This window comes from Gallus gallus, chromosome 5 (genome assembly GCF_016699485.2).
Source record: "Gallus gallus isolate bGalGal1 chromosome 5, bGalGal1.mat.broiler.GRCg7b, whole genome shotgun sequence".
Lineage (NCBI taxonomy): Eukaryota > Metazoa > Chordata > Aves > Galliformes > Phasianidae > Gallus > Gallus gallus.
Window position 1 is genome coordinate 10868155 of NC_052536.1, and position 14793 is coordinate 10882947.

The window sequence follows — 14793 nt, forward strand, 5'->3', positions numbered from 1 at the left end:
ATTTCTAACCAGCTATGCCAGTAGCGTAGTATCCTCTATATGAGACAGATTGCATAAGAAGCTACAGTTAATATCTTAAAATGTTAAATAGCTTCACATCCCTGTCAGCTTACCTGGCTTGTAAGTTATTCCTGGGGGGAAGAGGAATCCCTGCTGGGCTGCAGCAGCCGCTGCCAGTGTCCGCTGGTCGTGTGGAAAAATTGGGATCATGAGCGGAGGCATGTGACCCTGAACCTGCTAAACAGAAGAGAGTCTCTGATCAGAAATAGCACAAATTTGTCTTGACAGGTATTTCTGCAGTACTGATAGTGTTCTTGTGTTCACACAGTCCCACGGAACCTTCTCCTTAATGTAATCCCTGCCAATTTCACATTATCACATCAAAGCCTTCAACTAACATTGTTTTCCCTCAGTGTCAAAGGTGTAGCAGTCTCGGTGAACTGCACATTTTCCTACTTCTTGGTAGTTTTTTGGTTTTCTTTTTTAGTTAACATTCTCTGCCCTGGCATGAGGTAAAAAAATATAAACCTTTCAAACATACCATAGATTCTTTAATAAGAAGAGTGGTGTGTATTTCTGTTAATTTTTCACAAGGCTGCTTATCTTTGGCCACGAACAGCAGAATGACAAGTATTTTAGAAGTAATCTACCACTGCAGTAGCCACTCCGATGTTCCAATTTTAGTATCCTTAGGGTAATTTGAATTCTGAGATCTTACAACATTGTATTTTTCACCAACAACTCAGGTACATTATTTCAAAAATTCACCGCAGTATTAAATAGTCTCCTAGCCTGTACTCCAGCTCTTAAGATTTAAGGCTCCAACATCTTGGCTCCCAATTAAACTAACATCCTTTGCCATACACACCTCACTATAATGTACAAATTGCTCATCTGTCTAAGCAGTTTTATAGTTTTATGCACTATCATGTACCTTGGCAATTATGGAGCTGCATACACAGAGCATTTCAGAATAAAACCTACTATATCAAATTTAATTCGACCTTAATAAATGTATCAAAGAGTACAAACGTACAAAAGCAGAACGTTCTTCACTTTGTATTAGGATTTGCATTGAACATATAGAAAACAGGAGATGTGACAGAACTGTGTCTGTTAAATCCACTTTTTTTCCTACTATCTTCATTTACGTTACATGTGAGACAGTGGCTAGGATCACTAAGAGTTTTTATCCATCATTTCTGAGCCCCACAGCCACCCAAGCATCTGACTATAATTTGTCTGATCAGTAGTTAAGTGAACATATAATGATTTATGTATCAAAGATGGAAAGAAATTGTTTTTTTAGACAGAAAAAAAAAAAAGTTTGCCTTCATTCCACCATAAATCAGTGGTATCAAATACTATTAAGAAGTTAAGGTGCACTTCAAGCATTTTTGTTTTCATTTTAATTCCTAAAAAACTTTTTTTTTTTTTTTTGTCAAATTCCATATGGTGACCTATGACATTGTTTAAATAGTGCCAAATTTTCTTGTCATATCCCCATTACATTCATAACCATTGATGCAGTGCAGAAATGCTACTGTGTGTGTCTATGAGGGTTAATTTACCAACAACTCTCCTCTTGGGAAAGCCCTAAGATGTAGGTTAATAAAGGTCAAACAAAAAATAAACACTTTACAGTATTTTTTTTAAATCCATTTCTCAAGAAAATCAACTTATAATAAAAAGGTCTTTGTGCAATTACTGCTATGGCACTGGGGCGTGAAAGAAACTCGCTTTGAGCAGCTATTTCTTTCATTTTAGCTGAGGTAAGCCTGGCTGTGCATTTTAGGTTATGAGTTAAACTTGGTTAGATTGGAGTTGATCCCCACGTGCCCAGACCAGGCATTTACCTCTGATAAAATGGTGCTCATTTTGCTGCATGGTGTTACTTTACACTGGCTCTACAGGAGTCCAGCAAATGAAAACACAGCCTTTGTCTGATAGGAACAACTGCAGGATATTGTAGAATTCAAAACATAATACAATTAACAATCATTTTCCATAGTTTCCAAATGCCATCTAATCAATGGACGCAAGATTTCACAAACATCCCCTTCAATCAGCAAGCACAGCTGGTATTTCAAGGGAAATTGCACAGGTACGAGACACCAACACAAACTCAGAAGATTCAGGAAAATAGAGAGGGAGCTGTGGTTAGAGTGATGTTGCAAACATACACCCACAGCAGCTCTTCACACCACAGTGTCATAAAAACGATTTCAAACATATTATTAGCACCAAATCCTAAAATGGTCATTGACTTTTCTCTATGAAATGCTGTAGAGTTGCATCCACTATTATCCAGAAGACTTTTTAAGACTGTCAAATGTTTTCTGCAAGTGTGGAGAATTACCACTGCATGTTCTACCTATGTGCCCTATCTGCTCCTGTTCCATGAGGTACTTACTTTGAACGTAGGATCAAGTCCTCAGCCTGTATAGATCAACATAACTCTGACTAAATGGGACTTACACTGAAAATGCAAACTGCAGGTTACACTGAAAAGAATTACTGAAAGAAGCCCATACCAAATGACAATCCTTCCCTCCCACTGTCTTTTCACTGACAAATGTTAAATACTATTCCTAGGTCAGTGCTGGTTTCATCCAGAATTATTTTATCCATAGGTGTCCATTATGAGCACAGGTCAACTGAAAAGCACAAATAAACATTAAAAGGCCATTGACAGTACAGGCATCACTGATAACTGTATTGTTAGATGAAGTGAGTATCAAAAATACAATAGACAAGTTTTATTTACAATTTTTTTCAAGGAGATTTGTTGCTGTTTTTTCCCCCTATTTCCATTTTACTCAGTGGGGAGAAATTGGGAGGAGGGACTGATGGGTGCACTTCATAAATTCGGCTACAAGCCCAGAAATTTTAATTGCTGAGATGTTCTTTAGGTCTTTCTGAAAAGCAAGACGATAGCAGATGCCCGAGAAACACTTTGACTCTGTCTCTTTGCATTCGTAAAAATAGCCTATTGTTGGATCCGCGCTTTCCCCTTTTGTCTCCTCTGTGCTAAGTTGTTGATGATGCCATTTTTTGCCATCTGCCCTAGAGCTTCATTAAAGATACATGAATGAACTAACTGGGCTGCTATCTTGTGAGGAACAGGTGCTATTGTTTGTCCCCGAAGACTTGCACTAAAGATCTCACTCAGAATACTTGAGAAAGAGCATCTGCAGCAGTCAGTCAGAGAGTAACTTGGCAGAGCCCATACTATGGGCTAATATGCAAACAGTGACACTCAGGGGGACTCATTTTCTCTTTCATGAAGATTATTTATTTTTTTATTTTTTTGTTTATTTATTTATTTATTTTTGGTGAAGGGTAATAAATGTTTGGTTTTGAACAATTCTGCCAGTCTATACCTTTAACTGAAATGCAGCAAGCCCTGATGGAATACTGAAGATATTCCTTTCAAAATTCAGTTCTTCAGCCTCAAATGTAATTCCATCTTATTTCAAGATTTCTTATTTCTTCTTATTTAAAGATTTAAGATTGATTTCTGTTTTTATACAACACGCTCAGATTTTATTCCGTTAAACATGAGCAGCCACCAAGATTAGGAAACTCTTAAAAAGTAGTGTACCATTCCTTTAATATCCCATCACAACTCTGACAGCCCTTGGGAACTGATTACAGCACTTCCTTGCCTGAGATCTAAGTCAGGAAGCAACTTTAGAGCAAATCAGCCCTGATTAGTTCAAGAAGCAACTTCCAATTTGATTCTCCGTGAAATGATACAAGCTGGTGGCCCATTTGATAAGCTGAGCAAATCTGCAGTGCTTTGTCCCACAGGCACGTGAATGCTAATCTTAGAAGTCCTAGGCTGGGCAGTCCTTGTTAGAAAGTCACTGATGTTTAGTGTTATGCGTGGAAAATGGAAGCCAGAGAGATACAGCTTACCACTGCAAAGGAAATTACACTGAATGAAACTGACCTCTTCTGGACAGTGAGAACATCTAAAGAACAGGAAGGGTTCTGTCTTTAAAAAACAAAACTGCTTCTAAAACAAGCATTGCAGCTAGAGTAGCAAAGGCATTCAGAGAAAATGATGGCAGCAGTGCAAGCAAAAAAGGCAGCTCGCACACTTCTGTGTAGCTGAGCTGACCACAGACTCCAAGAGTAGAAAGAAACCCTACTCTATGCTGTTGGCCAAATTCCTCTCCAGCTTTTCAGGATCAAACTTGACAAGCTGCCTCTCCTGTGCAGGTGGCTTCAGGAAAGGGGAGAATAAAGTGCCACTGAGAGCAGGCACAGACTTTGAAATATTTTATCATTACAAACTGCACTAACGCAAAACAATGTGATAGGCTAAATATCCCCTAACCCCTAGAGGAGTTCAACATCCAACTATTTGAAACCATTGCCTTTGAATTCTCCCACCAAAGAATAATACACGATTTTAACTACCCAGCATGTGATATGTGTTTACCTCACCTCTACTTTAAGTGCTCTGTATATGACATATGACTCTGTTGTTTTTATAATGCTACTGGAATTTTATTTAAAAACAAGGCTTTTTTGCTGTTGTTGATGATGATCTTTGTAAGAGAAAAATAAAAGGGGAAAAAATGTGAAATCGCTTTTATTTTTATTAGATTATATTGGTGACAGTGCAAGAAAGTAAACATCATGAAGCATACAGATGTAAGGACTTCTACCAGAACTCAGGTATGTGAAAGTTGGCGGGACCACAACGCTTCAAAGCAGTGCTAAGATTCGTGCAGGTCTGTGTCCTATTCTCCACCTCAGCTCTGCCAGTATTCAAATGAAATCATGCTGTGACTGAGTTCTTTTTTCGGTCCCCAAAATGATCTATTTAGTAAACTGCAGAAGAATTGTACTGAAAAAATGAAAAGGTCTTTTGGTTACAATTGAATGGCCTGGTTGTTTTATTTGTGCTACTCTGAAGAGGCAAAGTGACTGTCAGGCTGGGTTAACAGTTATAAAGGACTTGGCTAATTTGTGTGCCAGTGGTGGCTGGGCCTTTTGTTCTGAGCTCAGAAATGTAACTGATGATCAAGAGTTTGAATTCATGCACGATCAACGTCTAACATTCCCTCATTTTAAGATAATATGTGAGAGCAGACCCAAGCGCTTAAATGAGAAATCTCATCTAGCACAGATGATCCCAGGGAATCATCTGTCACTGTGTGGAAGGAAGGACAACCTATGGAAGGTGTGCTCCAGCCGGCCCAAAGTGATCACGCAGGCACTGCATCATAGCTAAGAGACACAAGATTGCATTGACATAGCTCCCACATTGAAAATTATACACCAGCTGCTTTCTGCTCCTGCTAGCAATATAGAATCACTAGAGCCTATATCACTATATAGGGAGGTATATTATGTTCTAATTTATCTGCCATCTAATTATCTACAGTCTAATTGAAAAATATTTCCTCTCAGTGAAGTACATGAGCCACAAAGAACATGTCTGCCAATGAGATCCCAGGGGAAGTGCTGGCAAATAAACTGTAAAAAAGATACCGTAGACTTGCAAAGTGAGAACATTTCATATAGGAAACAGTATGAAAAATAACATAATCCACTACAGAATTTGTAAAGAAATCCTAACTGCTATTTTCTTTCTGTTTCCCTCTCTTCCTTCCATTTGCCCAACAGTTCAGCATGATTTGGAGATTTAAGTCTACTGCATTGGCCACAGCATTAATGTGAAAATTGTGGCCGTGATCATAGAGAGAAACAGAGCATTCTTACTTTTTATTACTTCTTCCTCTCTACTTCAAAACTTTAAATGAGCTGAACATAAATTCCATCTGCTTGGGAAATAAAGAAGGGAGCAACAGAAAAATGCTACCGACCACACAGAAAACAAAATGTTTCAGAACAGTAGCTCCTGTTTCCTTTCTACTAGCTTCTCGTTGTATTGCCCTGTTTTTATCCAGCTTTCTTGACTACCTGGAAGTAGAGAATTCAACTGAAGATGATCTCATGAAGAGTATGATAAATGGTAATTAAATCTATTTAAATTGTCTGTATTTTAAGAAACTCTCACTAGGAGGGATGGAGAACATCTCTGCTGTACAGAAATAAATAAAACATGTTATGCAAAAGTGAATTTATAGTTCATTTGGAGTTAGAGATCTACCACCTTTTCAATCCATACAAATGCATAATCTTGTCAATTAAATATTATTGTTAAGGTCTAGTAGTATGTTAAAATCACTTTAAAGTGCAACTAAGGAAAATTCATGTGTGTTTATTACCCCTTCAGGGTCTATTAGTGGGTATTTTATTCAGATTTGTGTTGTAAAATCTGCATAAACTCAGCATATTGTTATCCCCATGTGTGCATTTGTTTGGTTAAAGCATAACAGCAAATCTCTATTTTTGCAACTTCTCGAAAAGTCAAGAGAACTAAAATAGTCCTAATTTTAATCAGATACAAACAGTTATCTCTACAGAAGTGAAGAGTTGACTATTATGCAAATTGTCACAGTTAGTGGTCACCAAGCCATCACAGAAGACTGAGCAAGTCAATTATTTCAGATATTTCCGAAGACTAGTGAAGATGTATGTTTCTCATTTGCACCTTGTCTTATTCTTGCCAAAATATGAAAAATATTGCAGCTTAATGATACTTGTTGATATTTTATATACAGAAGCTCCATTACCTGAGCTCAAATCTAAATATAAATTATGTCAGAAATTCCCCATTAGCTTATGTTTATACGGTGATATCAAAACATGCAACATTTTTGGAGTACGCTGAAATTTTCTGTTGATGGAAAAAATTAGAGCAAGAGATGCTTTAAAATTTGCATTTCATATTGGTGCTTTCAAGCAGAGTTTTCCCCCCACATCCTTTCAAGAGGGAGTTCTTTTTTTGAGTAGTAGCCATCACTAGTTATTAGTGGGAAACTAATTCCCTCAATAGAAGGGCTTGCAATGTACAGTGCAAAACATCACGTAACTCTACAACACTGATGACTGCTAAAGGAAGGACTGTCTTTTGCTCTAAAAAACAGCTCCAGAAGAAGCGAGAATGAAAACAGAGACATCTCTTGGTGCCTCCAATCAAAACTTTGAGGCTGTTTTTGTCAATGATACGAAAAAAGTACAGAAGGTATCTGAAAGCCAGGACTGACACTAATAGGTGTTCTGCCATTTACTTCACTACGGGAAGAATTTCATCATGATCAGCACATTGCTTGTAGTTTTCTATGTTCCTGACAATACATACCAAGGGTTTGTAACCATGTTGTATTGTAATTATATTTCACAAAGCACATACAGCTATTGAATACAAACATTAATTCAGGCTCAAAGACCATGTTATGTCTGCAGGGTACACTGGAGGACACTGATACAAAGTGACCCTGGTCTCTTATTCCAACACAGAGGTAACAACGCAGAGCAAGTATAAAGCAATTCCATTATAGTCCACAGCTTGTAACCTCTACATCATATTGCACAACTGTATAAAGGGCTACCCAAAGTTGAAAGCTATAGCTAATGCAGGACATGCTCTGATGGAAACTCAGAATGAGGCAGCACTGGAGCAGGTACGTGCCAGCGGCACAGAGTTTAGCCCATCAACACTTTTGTGCTGGCAGAACACAAAGGTGGAGGTGAGTCACAGCTATGAAAAGGAGACGTCTTTTCTATCCCACCCAGTCCTGTGGCTGCTTTCTTCAGGTATGTAGTCCTCTATGATTTAACCCTCCTTTACTGTCTCCCTTCACATACAGTGTTGCTATTTTTCCTAACCTGATAATATGCAAGAGGCTGGGTCAAAGGAGTTATTCACACCCAGTGAAAATATTCGTATTTATGATATATTTTTGAAGGAGATTTAATGCAGGAGAGTAACCTAGATAACTTCCCCAGATCACATGATGTTTATGGAATGTCTAGATAAAAACACAAAGGGTTATCACAGGCAATTACGTGCAGAACTGGTTTAAGGCAGAAAACTCCTGTGTCTAGAGATCAAAGTCAAATCAGAATACTGATTGCATGCAAAAATTAATTTGTTCCATCTCTTCCCAGGATTCCTCAGATTCTGACACAATCTGACCATCTTTACTCAGAAAAGGCTCCAAGAAGCTGGTGTGTTTGCATACAGTGACTGAGGTGATTGCCACTGCTAGGTGTACAGTAATTATTGCAGATTTGGGAGTAAGCAACAGAGAGCTTCTTACATCCCAGCGACATACACACAGCCTGCTTCCTTCCTACACCAACTGTGTCTGGCTCAAGTCAGTTATATTGGCTCCTCAAGTTTCTACAGCATTTATGATTCATCTATAAAAACATGTTGAAAGAATAAAATCTTTTAAAAGGTAAAATAAGGCAGAAAACCAGGAAATTCATTTTGAAATGAGCATTAGGTATTTCCTATCCAAGTTTGGGTGTTAAAATTCCAGCAACAGCTATCCTTCAAACCCAAATCCACACTGCTGTGCTGCCTTTTCTGCAGACTACCCTCGATATTCAAGAAGGAATGCCAGCCTTCCAATTTTCTGGCTTTCTCCGCTTGGTAAGAACTCCAGCGTTATTTAAAGCGAGCTTTTGGCTTGCCAACAGATCTCTGCCACGAATCCTCCGCTCGCACTCCCGCTCTTAGTGGGGCTATTTTCTTCAGCTGCTCACGGCAGTCGGTAGGAAGCGGGAGCACGGAGCTGGGCTGCAGTTCAATTTCTGCCTGCCGAATCCACGCTCAAGAGCTGGTTCTGCAACTGCAGCATGCCCGGAGTTTGTACAATGAAACGCACGGGCAAATCTACATAGCATTATCAGGCAGCAACAATGGCCCTTTGTCCAGCTGTGGCTGTCCCCCCCTCCACAGCCAGGCCTTATCTGCTCAGGAAATGCCTGTTTTAACTGACAGGTAGGAGATTAAATCTACAGCTGCCGAAACACAATCTCCACTCTGTTAGATAGGCTTTCATTGAAAGGCACTACAAACACATAATTTGTTTATGTTGTACCAGCAATCTTTGACAAAGCAGACTGTCTAGCTGAGACAAATGTGGTTAAACCCATTTATTGTATTATTTCTGCTACACAGAACAAGCTCTTAAAACGTAGAAACTAGACAAGGCACAAAGCTCTAGCTGTCTAAAGAAATCAAGAATAGATGACTTCTTGTTACACTAGCCCCCTTTACACAGCGTAGCATGTTCTCTCCTGGAAAACATCCACTGTGATTTCTTTCTGTTCTTTCTTGTTCTTTCTCTTTTTTTTCTCCCTCCCCCCACCCCCCCCTACCCTTTTTTTTTTTAAGTGAGTGGTTCAATGATGTTTATGTTTCCAGGTTTTAAAGTTTCTTTTGTTTTCTCTAGCATCAATAGATATAAAATAACTACGTCGGTCAAAGGATGCCTTCAGTTTAAGGAACAAGGGGACATTTCTGAGAGACTCCGCTCAAAGAAAGAATAATTTTCCAGACACACTGTCTGGTCGTCCCGACTTAATGCACACTCAAATAGAAGTTTTGCCTGACTAATGAATGTTGGACTGACCCCCCCGCACCCCCCTTCTCTCTCTGTTTTTTAATCATCAATCACATATTTCTCAAAACATTACTTCATTTTTGTTACACCTTCTGCCTTATTTTAAAATAATACTGCTGGCTGTTTATTTCAAATGAAAGGCACGGGGAACTGATGAATTAAGTGTTTATAAATCCTAGTTTTCAGATTGAAAACAACCTTTTTCATAATGCAAAGGCTTTATAAGAAAAACCTGTCTTTTAGCTCCAGTTTCTTCAGGCCATATATTACTCCAAGTAAACTCTTCTACAAGAACTAAATGGATACTATTGGCTGCATACAATAAGGGCAGCATTCATCTCTTGGGAGAAGAGCCCCAAGAACTCTCCTTACTTCAGTGCAGCAGCACCCACTCCTGAGAGCGGAGCGTGGCCCACACCAATCCCTGCTTTCTGGCTTAAAGGTTGTCTTCCGGCTGATCTGCGTATGCCACTCCAATTAATGTTACCAGGAGCTGTGTGCACACACGTGCTTAGCCCAGCACATTAAAGCATCCCTTCACTCTGACAAAATTTAATCAATGTGATTTCCCAGCGTTATCACTATAGATGCTCAGTACAGAAGATCTTGTAAATCACAGAATTATCGCTCTAATTGTTAACTGCAATTAAAAGGAATAGAAATAGGAGAAGTAGTCAACATCTTCATTTTTGTATCATTCATGTTACTTCTATAACTCTCTCACCTCTCCTGGGGCATTCTCCTACATACCACTTTGCAGTACGTTGGTTTCCTTATTATTTTATTTAACCTTAATCACAACATCCATCGCTGGATTTGAGAGGAAGCTGTATGGAGCTACCATAAGAGCTGCCACTCAGAACGTTCAGTTTGGCATAAAATTAAAAAAAGTATGCAATAAACTGGCTGAATCCATTGGGAATCCCTCAAACAGAATGGATAATGAGGGGAATCCATAACAGACATAAACAAACCCAGAAAGATGTCTGGGGCCAACATCATTATGTAAGATATATGCCCAAGATATATGGGTATACGTTTGAATGTTCAACTTCAAACTCTGCCTGTATTAGATTGATTGAATCTCAGCATGGGGTTCAGTTAATAAACAAACCTTGCCTTTGGAAAATATTTGGGGCTGAAATTATGTATTATAGCCAGGCACCTACTACATGTGGCACGAAGATGCCCTTCTACCTTAAAGCTTTGTTAAAGCAGGATTGTAAAGAAAATTAAAAATCCATACTGTCAGAGGAACAGATACAATTTTCAGGTTAAGTGGCACAACTCTGAAGACAGTTGTTAACCACAGACTATATTTCAGTCTATGCACCAGGGGCATATGAATAGAATTCACATTAAAAATTTGAGACCAGTTTGAATCTTTGGGCTTTGATTCACACTTCCCATGTTTTTTAAACATGTTGCCCATATTCTCATAAAGGATACAACAATAATGCTAGCAAATCTTTTTGGTAATTATTAATTTCACTGTAGAATAGCTTTTTTGCTATGCTTGGCTTGTTAATAAAATGCATTTTGCTCACCTCAGGGTACACCATTAGCCTGCACACTTGCACTTCTCCTTTTTTCCAGGTTTTGTTTAAAAATTCTTCTTAAACCTGTATATTAATCACTGCTCAGAGGGCGAAAGAATTTGCAGGAGCAGCTGAAGTGCTACTTTTTTTTTTTCCCAAAGTAGGAACTAGTTAGTGCTGACACTTTTTACATACGTTGAAACAGGCACGAAAGAGACATATGCAAAGAAAAGGAAAAAAATGAACAAGAGTAAGGATGAGGGTTGACTTGGTGGTACAATCAAGAGTGTAACCTACCAGCCTAACGTAATATCTTGCAAAATTGCGAGCTGTGAAGGCAAGCCCAAGTGACAGTCAGATCCGGGAAGTAAGTTGCTGTTACCCTAATTTTGGTCATTTGGCCAGCCAACATGAATGAGGAGAAGGAACCCAGCAAAAATGCCTAACCAAACAGACTACCAAAATAAGAGAAGACTTAAGATAGATCTGTTTATAAAGTCTTACATCTGTGTTTATTTGTCAGCCACTTTGCTCCATTCTGAAGGTGTCTCAGAGTTCAACTATTGAGGAAATAACTGCCCAGAAATTCGATATTTGTAGCACCTTAGCTCTTACACATGATAATGTTTGAATACATTGAATATATCTTTGTGGAACTCCGTTTACTTGTTAGGAGAAGATTATTCTTTAAAGTATGCACTACCAGCGTTCACTAGGGAAGTTAGTGTGTACTAACATGCCATTATAAAGCCACAAGCTTTAAAAAGCAGAAACTTCCCTATTAAATGTTTTCTTAAAGTAAAAGCAAAATCATGTCCCTACATGTGTATGTATGTATACATGCATACATCCATTGAGATGCTTATTTATTTTTAAGTATAAAGAGAAAATAATATTCATCATATATGCATGTGTAAATATATAATATATACAAACATGGATTCATATATGCAAAATGCATATTTATACATACATACTATATATGTGTGTGTGTGTAAATATGTAGACTATGCTTCCCTCTTATTTTCCAAAGCCCTCACTTAGTATTTCAGCGTTCCGACACCCACTCAGCTATACCACTTGCTTGCTGCACTCCTGGACAGTCATCACTTGGGTGACCGGATTGGACGCACAATACCTGTGTTTCTTAAAAACTTACTCTGGGAAGACCACCTCCACCTACCTCTTCAAGGAGCTACTTTGAGCATTATGCATTTAACATTTCTCCGCTGAGTGAAGAGGTCAGTAAGCCAGCTCTGCTAATCATAGCAGTAGACAACCTCAGTAAGAGAAAAAAAGTATTTGGAAATCACTCCATCACTCGCATCTATTATTGCTGTTTTTATTTCTGACTCTTCTATTTATGAAACCTTTTTTTTTCTTTTTCCTCCTTTTTTAAATCTTCTCATTCCTCACCTTCAGTTTCCTCACAAACCTTGTAGCATTCACTCTCATTTCATCTTTTTTGGAGAGTATTTTCTTATACACAAGGCAGCTATCTGGCAGTTAATTCTCCTCTCTAGACCACTGATACAAAAAAAGTCCTGCCCAAAAGCTGTCAGTAGACTTTCATCATGAGACCATAATAAAGTACATTTGGCTTCCTCGGCATTTGGACGGTCACAAATACAAGAAAATCTTAGATAGAAAAGTAGTATGAGGACACTCACAAACATCTTTGTGAAAACCATGCTTTTCTAAAACCTCCTTAGTGAAGGCAAGGATCTTCACAGTAATCACTGCTTTTCCTCAAACTTCCATCTTGGCTCACACATGCTTTTGTCTCCACTTTCTTTCCAGTTAGAGAAGACTTTTCATGATATAAGTATCCATTTAAGTTTAGATGCCTTATTCAAAAGAATTTTTAGGATTTTATTTTTTCCTTTTTTTTTCACGAGTTAGCCTAATTCCAAAATTGTGACAAAAGAAAATGTAAAAAAATTAGATTTTAATATAGGATTCCTGAGATGTGAGGGTGAATGGGATTAATGTAAAATACCCAGATCAACTAATCGGTAAGTTCATTTGGGACAACGGTGCTATTGTATTCAAAGGAAAATGCAAGGGAGAGGTGTGGTATTGCATTTTAAGGAAAACAGAGAGGAGAGGTTTTGATTACTGTTAGGTCAATAGTGTGCCTAAATGATTTAATGCTTGTGGCTGAACAGAATATCCACAGCATTTCTGGCAGTGTGTGCATCCCTGATACCACTGCCCCAGAGTCGGCTGGTGCTTGTGGTGCTGTACTATTTGCAGCTCTCTTACTAACAAACAGCAGAGTGAACATCTAAGTAATCTCAACGTTCATATTGTACTTTTTCAGTATATGCCAATCTCAATTCTCTCTCCTGGAAGTCTGGACTGCGTTCAAATCATTCATTCATTTTCCATACTCACTGTCTGACTGGCTTTTGCTGTTACCAGTCGCTGCTATAACCTCTGTGCTATGCATAATAAAAATCCTTCCCATCTGAGTTGTCTGCCATGGTTACTGGAAATCTGCTGTATATAGCATTCCCAAGAGCGGTAAAGGAAGGCACCTTTGCTGCAATTGGATAAATATCGCCTTTTCTTTAAAGAGAACATCTACTCTCACTGAAACCACAGCTAATGGTGATTGCTAATGCCCCCACCTCTGCAATCAAAATGATGTTAAGTTGCATTTTACTCTTTCTTCAGTTGACATAACAACGGAATGTTCCTCTTCACTTCTCAAGCCTTACATCAAGGAAAAAAAGCTGCTCCCAATATTTCACAAAACCTCACCAGAAAATATATCTGGGGCAAAATCTATCTGATTACTGCCTACTTATGATGCTTTTTAAGTGAGTTTGCATGTTAATTTATTGCATGCTTTGTTTGTAAATGTGCTTCTGAAATAAATGAGGCATTTACAAATATGATTAATCTACAGATTCAGAAGCAAGTAATAAAGAAACAAATTACTGAGTGCCCTTGTCCTTTTACACAGAAGCTAAAATACAACTTTCAAACATCTAAGACTGCGCAGCTTTATTTTTTAACTACTGCTGTTTCAAACAGAAGTTTTCAGCAATCAATTTTTTCCCAAGTTCCAGTTTCATTTATACCAGTGTAACTCAGAAGCAATCTCAGCATATGTTGTAAACCAACACCAGTGTAAACACTGTACAGATGAGGTTAAAATAAGGCTGTTATTGTACAATTTTAAAGTGCTCCTGGAGATTAATATTCGCCCCTTTAACAGATTTAGGCTCATCAGCACGAATACAGAAATGCAACAAGTTGAAAATTCAAAGTATATTTAATAGTGCATTTTATGCCACTCACATTTTTAGTCAGACCACCCAGAGCAAAGGAAAGAAAAAACCACAACAAAAAAAGCCCTCTGCATTGTTTGCAATAATATGGAAGGAAATTGAGTGTATATTCTCTTCTTCCTGTATTTTCCAGCTAGATTAAGCTGTTGTCTTCACAATTGCCTCCCAGCTGCTGTGACTTGTGAAAACAACAGACCCTGCTCTGTTGTCTGCAGAAAGCCTGGATTGTTATGAGTAACTTTATTGCAGGCACATGAGTGTGTTAAGACTTTAAAACACGCTCAAATGTCATGTGCACACCCAGTGACGGGCAAGAATAATTATGAAAAAACAAGAATTCTATGTCTACGAAACAGTGTCAGACAAAATGGGCCATTCATTGTGTTCCTTTGGGAATGCTTGGACTCTCCAGCCAGAAAACAAAAAAGGCACTTTTTTCCTGCTGTAGGCTGAATG

The 14793-nt window shown here is 38.3% G+C and overlaps 1 protein-coding gene across 18 annotated transcripts in view; it reads right to left on the reverse strand.

Annotated features, from left to right (window-relative positions):
- SOX6 (SRY-box 6) overlaps positions 1 to 14793 on the reverse strand; it is a 404747-nt gene that overhangs the window by 95169 nt on the left and 294785 nt on the right. For 14 of the 18 annotated variants that reach the window (XM_025150674.3, XM_025150677.3, XM_040700840.2 and 11 more), the window contains one exon: positions 114 to 237. In XM_025150674.3, the coding sequence (XP_025006442.1) occupies positions 114 to 237 (124 nt within the window). The remainder of the gene's footprint in view (positions 1 to 113; positions 238 to 14793) is intronic. The other 4 variants (XM_046941614.1, XM_046941612.1, NM_001398399.1 and 1 more) reach the window with 1 other exon arrangement.